Here is a 9,918-nt window from a genome sequence, read left to right as displayed (position 1 = left end):
ATATATATATATGTAATATAATACATATGAAGTTTTCAAATAACGTAGATTAAATGTTGTTGGTAAATCTCTGCTTTAATTCTGACCTATGTCTGACCTAATTCAAAGAGCTCATAAAAGAGGATATTCTTTTAGTTCCATCATATGCAAAGAATTTTCTTGCCAAAGTGTTTAGCTCAATACTGAAGTCATTGTTTTGAAAAGGACTGAACTATTTTCTTCACATTCTTTCACTCATTGCATCTTTCTTCCTAAGCGGAACAAATCATTTTGACTGCCTCAAAAGAGTTATTTAGATTAAACGCAAAACGCATCCAGTATTGAATATATTCTTTTATCGTAAGCCATGGTGATAATTACTAATTTTTTAAATTATATTGCTAAATATCCAATATAACATATTTTAATCTTAAATGTCAATGCATTAAAATAGCAAAAGGCGTGACTATTAAATGATTTATATTTTTATGCAAAGTTGGGCGGCACAAATTAATTTATACACCTAATATTTGTTGTACTACTGTTTAGATGTTTATTTCGTGCTGAATTATTAATTATTAATTTTAGATCTTTTATAGTCCTATATCAGCAAAGAAAACTTCCAACTTTTGCAATAAGCATTTTACTGAACACGATCATTGACGAGCCAATGATGCCTCATCTACTCATAAAGGCTTTCGAAATAATGTGTTACGAGCGAATTGCGAGCGATAACAAACCATCCTAAAATAGAAAATCCTACGGCGTGCAAAATTCCGCCAAGCCATGGGGAGCCATACCGAGATACGAGCACAAGATTCGTTACCTTAAACCCCTTAAAACATAAATTAATAACAGAACCGTATTATAACCGTATTATATCTTAAGACATTAAAATCTTATCTTGAGATAAAAACGAGTGAACATTGACTAAAGATTAAAGATTGAATAATTATAAGACTAATGAAAGTACAGCGTGATCGACGCCATATAAGATTTAAGCCTAGAGGTGGCAGAAGAGATTTTATTCTTCTACGACAGACCTCTAGGGCGGCTGCCTCCGGAGCAGATCAAGGTAGGGACAATCTCCGTGAAGGTGGGGCTCATGATAAAATCTGAGCGTCATCCTGGATGGCGTGTGGAAGTTTAGAACATTTCGAGATCCTAATCCCGAGAGTGAGCAGTCAGACCAAGACAGGAGACCGCTCTCGCTGGCCTGCTGTCCAAACCTTCACAGTCCGGGCATCGCAGTACAGTATGTTTTTATGCATGTCATCCTCGCGGGGCTCCTGTATGAAACCCCGGTTTGGGAAGAGGAGACATGCGGCTGCACCCAAATATGCAGGAGAAACATTCTCCCTCGCAAGCTGTGGACGCAATACAGAAGAAGACGCGACTGCGGATCTTTGACTGATACGAGGATCAGCAGCGCAGTGAGTAGTGCCCTCTGCACCTACAGCGATTGCCATATTTGAGCGCAGCCGCGTGCCTTCTCCTCCCAAATCGGAGAACGGAGGGGGAGAGGAGGAGAGCGCAACACACTTTAAAGGAATGTCATAGTTGGGTCGGAAAACCAACCAGAAGAATAATAAGAAGAGGAGTGCCCCGCATGGAACGCGAAGCGCGATGCTCTGGTAGCGATGATGGAAGGCGACTTCTCGCTGTATGTATCATCGGTATGTATCATGCTAGGCAGTGAGAGATCGTGAATGGGCGTGTTCTCCTTCTGTGAGAACGTAATGCTTCGGAAAGAAGAGACGAAAAAGGAGGAGAGGGCCGGAAGGTCCGCACAGAATAATAATTAATAAGAAGAGAGGATGCCCGCGTGGAAGAACCCGGTCGCTACAGGATCTTGTGCCTGCTGCGGGTCCTCCTGCGCCCCTACAAGCACCCAGCTGGCGGCGTCGTTATAGCTTCGGCGGTGACGATTGTCGCAGGTCGCCGGAGGACGAAGTCAGGCCCTTCTCCCATCGGCGACCCGCAGTCTCGGATACCGATGACTGACCCCTCTTCCGCCTGTAAAAGGGGAGAGACCCAATCAGCCCTTCTTCGAAGAAATGAGCTCGGAGGATGATGAATACTCTCTCGTCGGATAGCAGTAACCGACGGGCGAAGGAATCGAGGACTGAGCAGGAACTTGGCTCCGGCTCTTGCTCCCCTTACAATATTGAGAGAAGGCGAGGCAAAAGGGCAGTATCTCCTTTTCACTCGAACGAAATGACAAGCCCGTCGAAGACTCCAGCGACCCGAACAATCGGATCGTACATATCTAAACGAATTGCTACTTATCGGGTGCTACGCTCGGGTGAAATAAGTAAAATTCGAAAGAACAATTCGGATAAACATTAACAAAATAATAATAATAAAAGATACATTAACAAAATAATAAAAGATATAATGTGATTAAAACAAGATTTAATCATTAAAAAAATTTTTCAGTTACAGAGTCATCGCGCGAAAAATAAATCCAAAATCTATTAAACTTACAAGTATCATTCAATAATGATACGCGTGATGTAATCCCTCAATACGCAGATTAGAACGCAGATTAAATCCATTTTTTTTTGCATGCAGATGTGTGAAGTTTCCGAAATTAATCGTTTATTTAGATATCATTCATTGTCAAAACTTGGATGTTCTCCCAATTAAATTCATGTCCAAAATCAATTCTGTGGTCAGTAATTATTGAATGGTTAATCGTATTTCTATTTATATGATTCCAATGTTCAGAAATTCTTGTTTTTAACCTTCTTTGATCCCGTTTGATGCATCACAATCATTACAAGAAATTTTGTACAGTATATTTTTCTTTAAATCCATTGAGAGAACATCCTTTTGAACTTTAATGAACCTGCTCAATTTATTATAATTTATAAATGCCAATTTAGCATCGACCTTTTTGCTAATATTGTTGAATTTCTCTGAAAAAGACGAAACATACGGTAACAAAAATTATAGAATGCATTCATTATCTTCGTTTTTTTTATCACTATCATTCCTCTGTTTGAGTGTGTACTTTTTGTAATAGGCATTTGAGTCACGCGTTGATAGTATTAAAAATTAATTCAGCAGAGTAATCATTTTTTAATAAGGTATGATTATAAATCTTATGTCTTTACAATGGTATTTCGGATGTGATAATAAAAAGATTGTCAATCGTTCCCAAAATTGTGCCTTTCTTTTGAAAATGGATGTGAAGATAAAAAATTTAGGTATCTACCCGAAAACGTGGACTTATAATACCAGTCAAACTCTAATAATAATTATTGTTAATAATTGTCATGTTAAAAACTTATCCTATCATCCATTTCTATTGTAAATTGTAATCTTGGATGATTGAATGTTTCTAACGTGAGCTCAATTAAATTTGAAGGAACTGCTATCATAATGTCGTCGACGTATCTAAAATAAAAAGGTAATTATATTGCTATGGTCTCTAACGCTTTAGTGTCTAAATCTCAAAAAACATTCAATTAATTATGTATGACTTCAAGAAAACACAATAAAATTATAAGTTTGTATATTATTGCGTACAGTAACCGCGCTGTATTCTGTGTTTTTTACTCTTGAAAATCTTTTTTATAATTTTTATTTATAAAAAATTATGTCATAAATAGGTTCAAAATATAAAAAATAATGATAAAATATAAAAACTAATATATAATTAAAATTCATTATCAAAAAAAGTAACGTCAGTATCAGTATATTCGTTACCGTTACCAAAAAAAAAGTAACTTATAACTTGTAACGATAACGATGTTACAAGTAACACGTTACTTCCATTTCCTGTAAGTTTATATATATTATATTATCAAAATTATAAAATTCCTAAGTTTTAATTTAACATTTGGTTCTTAGATTCAATAAAATTAATTAATCGTATGAAATAAGAACAATTGTGAGATTCAGTATACATTACTAATAAATTCATCAACAAACAGTCTTTGTATAGGTTCAAATACTTAAATAAAAAGATTAGATGGCTAAAGACTAAAGATATAATAGATAAAAATAAGAATATAAAACCTATTAATTATGTTGGCTCGATTATAAAATTATAAAATTATAAAATTATAAAATTCCTAAGTTTTAACATTTGGTTCTCAGATTCAATAAAATTAATTAATCGTATGAAATAAGAACAATTGTGAGATTCAGTATACATTACTAATAAATTCATCAACAAACAGTCTTTGTATAGGTTCAAATACTTAAATAAAAAGATTAGATGGCTAAAGACTAAAGATATAATAGATAAAAATAAGAATATAAAACCTATTAATTATGTTGGCTCGATTATAAAATTATAAAATTATAAAATTATAAAATTCCTAAGTTTTAACATTTGGTTCTCAGATTCAATAAAATTGATTAATCGTATGAAATAAGAACAATTGTGAGATTCAGTATACATTACTAATAAATTCATCAACAAACAGTCTTTGTATAGGTTCAAATACTTAAATAAAAAGATTAGATGGCTAAAGACTAAAGATATAATAGATAAAAATAAGAATATAAAACCTATTAATTATGTTGGCTCGATTATAAAACAAAATGATACATTTACAAAATTCTATAGAAGACACAAATGAGGGTAACACTAATCATTTAAAAATTTCCTTTCCTAATAAAATTCCTGATATTCAACATAAAACAGAAGAGATAACCTTCCAGTTATATTAATAAGTTAAATCATTACTAGATACTTACTAAAATACGTAAGATACGTAAAAAATAATTGATTAGTAAAATCTTATCCAATAATATTATTCCAAATCATGTTCAATGTCTTCTTCAACTTAAAATTTCGCTTTACCTCCTTCAAATAAAAAATCAAATAAAATGTGGAGAACAACATTAAAAAATTAGATATCAAATCATAATCAGAAATTAAAACTTAATGCATTCCATTGTTACTAAATATTGTTTCCTTGTCTCCTCCAAAAAACTGAAATATTTATATTAAAAATGCAGATTGGTTAAATCAACAAGGTATTTTACTAAGAATAACACAAATATATTATTCACAAAAGAAGAAAAGGGGAACAGAGCAGTGGCCATTGAAAAAAAGGAATATTTTAACAAATGAAAAAGCTATTGGCTGACGTTGACACATATACAATGACTGATAAAAATCCTACTAAAAGATTGACTGAAAAGATGCCTGAGTTGCCTACCAAATAGTAAGGAAAGGACACATAATTAAATATGAATATACAACAAAATTTATTGTAGCGATGGCATATTACTTAGAGCTTGTGGATTATTCAAAATACACAAACCGGGGCATCCACTAAGATAAATCAGCATTTCTTCCATTCGACAGTCCACTTTATGATTTAGTAAAGTTTATATGCATAATATCACTGATGACATAGCTATAGTGGTCCTACATATATTAACTCCTCGGTCCTCGATATACTAAGAGGAAAGGATTCAATTCACCTTGAAAATTGGAGATAAGCCTGATTTTTTAGATTTGACTTTCAATAACAATCTAGAATTTGATTAGTATAGAAAACCGACATTCTCTGCCAAATTTATCAATTTTATGTCTTCGCATCCTCCTTCTAAAAAAAGAAGAGTGATCATGAATATTGTGGAAAGCTATTTTACTTCGCATCCCAAATATCATCAAAAAAATTTATCCTTTATTATTGAAACATTTCTGAACAATGATTAGAGTTTACTTTCGAGCTATTACCAAAATTAAAAAAGATTTAAAAACTTGCTTTAAATATTAATAAATGTAATAAAATTAATTTAAATAAATGTAATAAAATTAAATCAGATAAAAATAAAAATGAATCTACTAACAATATATAGAGAAAAATGGTTTACAATCCCGTACCTAATGTGACAGAAAAATTTGGAAATTTTACAAGACAGTAATGTATAATTATTTTTTAGCAGCAATAAGCTCAGAAGGATTAAAAAGATGTTCTTCCTATTAACATGACCAGAAATATAATTTATAAAATTGCGTGTAAAGAATGTGACGCGACCTATGTTAGACAAAAACAAAAATTAAAAACTAGAATTACTGAACATAAAAATCAAATTAGACAGACAAATAATGTATCTGTTATTACTGAACATAAGTTAAGTAAAAATTACGAATTTGATTGGGAAAATGTCAAGATTATTGATAGAGAAAGATATTTGGATAAAAGATCAATTTCTGAAATGCATATAAAATTGCAAGATAATGCATTAAATCTACAAACAGATACTGAATTCTTACATCATAGTTATGTATCTATCCTTAATAAACTTTAAAATTCAAGTCAGCTTCAATAAATTTCTCATCTTAATTTTACATTATTCATGCCATATGTTTTATTTCTTAATGTCTATCTTAAATATAGCATTATCACAATATTTATTTATCATTGGTAATAACAACGTTCTCTTGAATTTATGATATTGTACATGATAATGAATTTATTATACAAGTTCTAACGAATTTCATAACCTAAAATGAATTTTATTCTTAAATTGTCATTTTCAGTGTAACAAAGCTTGTGGTTCGGTGAGTTGCAAAAACTGCTGTTATTGCAAATATATAAAACAATTTTTCAACAAAATTCATTACAATACTTTACAGATCTTAATAGTTACACAGCTGGTTAAGGAAATCATTCTCAATATTCGAATTCAATCATCTCAGAACCATCAAGAATCCATGTCTTCAATTTGTTGTATGCGCTGAAGACAGCTTAAATATAAGTCAAAACATTCGTACATATGTACAGATAACCAAGAAATGATGTAAAAATTACTTATAAATAAAAAATTACTTATAAATAAAACTATTATATGGGAAATAGATTACATGGGGAATAGATATAATAATGCTAATATTAATTGCGGTTGTGCACAATTGCCCTTATTTCACACGATAACTTTAGTACATATTATGATACATAAATTTTATTTTTTTCTATAGAATACTATACTATATAAAATTAAATAAGATTTATTGATATCATACCTTCATAGAACAAGGGCAATATTCCACGGTATAAATGCGCTTGTCGAGCAACTTGATGAAATCTGGTAACTGCAATAATAGGACAACGAGGTCTATATTTCGCAATTAGATGTGCGGATCGACCAGATGTTGTAATAACAATGATAGCACTAGCCAAACATTTGACGGATGCTTCTACAGAGGCAATGGCAACTGCATGCGTGGCATCTATAGGCGGCAGAGCTTTGCTTGACAGATCATGAAAGATTTGTGTCTGCCAAATCGCAGCTTCTGCTTCCTTACAAATATTAGCCATTGTGCGAACACATTCCAAAGGATAATCTCCTTTTGCTGTTTCACCTAAAAATAAAAAAACAAAATTAATTGCATATCTAATAATAAATAGTACATCAATATTTAATACATTAGATTACAGAATTGAGAATGTTATTTTAAAATGGTAACACGTTACCATTACTCGAAATGGTTCATTATTTTTTATTGGATCGTCCGGAAAGTTCGTGCCGCAAAAGATTTAAATTTAATAAATGAAATTGAAAATTTTAATCTTCTGCGTTCAATTTTCCTTCAAAATTTTCCTTCAAAATTTCAATTTTTCCGGCACGAACTTTCCGGACAATCCAATATTTTTTAATATTATAATAAGTTATTAGATTTTAAAATTACATTATTTGGTAATCAATACTATACAATAATAAACATTAAATATAAAATTTTAAACTGTCTAAAGAAGTCCATATATAAAGCAAGTTTTTCTATACATTAAAGAGATTATTCCATCATATGCAATATTAATGTAATGAATTGCGGATATTATTATGTGTTATATTCTTAATAAATTATTAATGTATAGATCCATACAGCACCAAAAGTTTTCAAAAATATTTCAGAAATACTTCAACTGAAAAATGAAACATTTCATAAAAATTGCGAAATATGTCTGCAACATTTCTGAGACAACTCTGAAATAACAAAATATCCGCGATTCTTGCACGAAATCTTGTTGAAAGGTTGATGAAATGTCTTAGAATCTGCAATCTTTTTGAAATATTATCAAAGAGGTAATTGTTTAGGATTATGTCCTGGATAACATTTGTTAAGATTAATCATCATTGGTGATTGTTTCTCTTATTTTTATTTTTACATAAAAATGAATTTTCAGTGCAAAAATGAAAATAAGAGAAACAATGACCTTGATCTTAACAAATGTTATATATGAAGTCCTATATATGTCCTGAATATGAGATCCTGAACAACATTCAAGAGGTTTTAGCCGTCGGCCAGACACTTTGTGTAATGCAAATGCCGACAACTGTAACTTTCGAACTTCATAATTCGAAATATACCTAATAAAAAAATACTTTATTATAATGTTTTGAAAGCTGTATTATAATGTTCTCTTGAAATAAACTACAATAATTCGCAATAAAAAATAGAAGGTTCCATTAAAAAAGTTTTATGTAACATTTTGGACTTGACCTTAAGAATTTCTTATCAGGTGAAAGTCACCATTTTTTTCCTTCTTGAAACCAAAAAAATTTTTGTCTGAAACATTTTTTGAAAAAATTTCTCCTTTTCGAGATATTCGCGTATATTAATTAAAATGATCCTGTATATTTGATTGATACTTAAATAATATTTAAACTTATGTTGATATAATAAATTTAAATATTGCTTAAGTATCAATTAAACATATATTTAAGTTATCATTTCTAAAATAATTAAAATTTATTGAGAGTTTTGTGTTTACAGATTACAAAACTTATTGAAATAAACTTAACCCTGCTGCAAAATCCTATGGGGAATTTTCCTATGGGGAATTTCCTATGTGTTCCTATGTGCTTAACCATAGGTACTCATAATAAATTCGACAAATCCTTATGGGAGGAGGCTCCTATCTTGCTATAAATTCCCATGGGTTTTTATAGAGGACTACTATAAGGGGCAGTGAATAATGAAAGGAATAGGGAACAGGAAACAAAGAATAAGAATTTCAACCTATCAGAAACTGTGTATTCCACAATACATGATTTCTGATAGGAAATTCTTATTCTCTGTTCCCTATTTTTTTCATTGTGCGAATCTCTTCTGTAGGAGCTTGTATAGTATAAACAATTAATGACAACAAAGAAAAATATCAGGGCACTCCTCGTCTCGAACTCAGGCCTGGTCTCTCTTCCGAGTTGGTAAACTTCCGTTCTGCCACTAAGCCACATAGCTCTGACGCTGATAGCTTCTCTGTTGTGCCTATCCTCTAAATTTTTTATAATAAGTATTTACGCAGCATATATAGAATAGCATAAAATTTTTCTACAAAGTTTTATATAGGAATTTATGACATCAATCCTTAAAAAAGGCTCCTATAGGATTGCATGGAAAAAAGAATGATGTGCACGTTGATGCAATCGGACCTAAATGATAAACAGGATGTCTCATATTTAGGACTATTTTCATGTGCAGATAAATTAGACTAAACTGAGTCGAAAAGTCCTGTATCATTTTACAGTACAATTTTCAAAATAGTTTCTAAATATTTACATTTTACAATTTTCAAAATAGTTTCTAAACATTGCCAAATAAAATTAACGCATAAAACAACTTTAAGATATTTTTTAAAGTTCTCTATGATATATATCTCTATATTTTTTCATGATGTTTTTCAAAGAACTCTTAAATATATCTTAAAGTTGTGTCATGCGTCGCGCGCGATTTTAGACAGTCTGCTCATTGGATAATAATTGCGAAAATGATAGAGGACCTTTCGGTTCAGTTTATCTGCTCTATCTGCACATAAAAATAGTTCCAAATATTTTAAGATACTTTGTATAGTCCCAAAATAGTCACAAATATTCTGAGACACCCTATAGTCCCTATAATATAAATATTAGAATGTGTACAAAAACACTATAATGCCAATTGATGTAATTTCACATGCAGATAAT

The 9,918-nt window shown here is 30.9% G+C and overlaps 1 protein-coding gene across 3 annotated transcripts in view; it reads right to left on the bottom strand.

Annotated features, from left to right (window-relative positions):
- The window catches only part of LOC108692024 (pyruvate kinase-like), a 93,459-nt gene that overhangs the window by 20,352 nt on the left and 63,189 nt on the right, over positions 1-9,918 (bottom strand). For all 3 annotated transcript variants that reach the window (XM_018200109.1, XM_018200111.1, XM_018200110.1), the window contains one exon: positions 6,977-7,315. In XM_018200109.1, the coding sequence (XP_018055598.1) occupies positions 6,977-7,315 (339 nt within the window). The remainder of the gene's footprint in view (positions 1-6,976; positions 7,316-9,918) is intronic.

This window comes from Atta colombica, unplaced genomic scaffold (assembly GCF_001594045.1).
Source record: "Atta colombica isolate Treedump-2 unplaced genomic scaffold, Acol1.0 scaffold56, whole genome shotgun sequence".
Classification (NCBI taxonomy): Eukaryota; Metazoa; Arthropoda; class Insecta; order Hymenoptera; family Formicidae; genus Atta; species Atta colombica.
The sequence above is the reverse complement of the archived record's forward strand: the minus strand, read 5'-3'. Positions and strand labels throughout refer to the sequence as shown.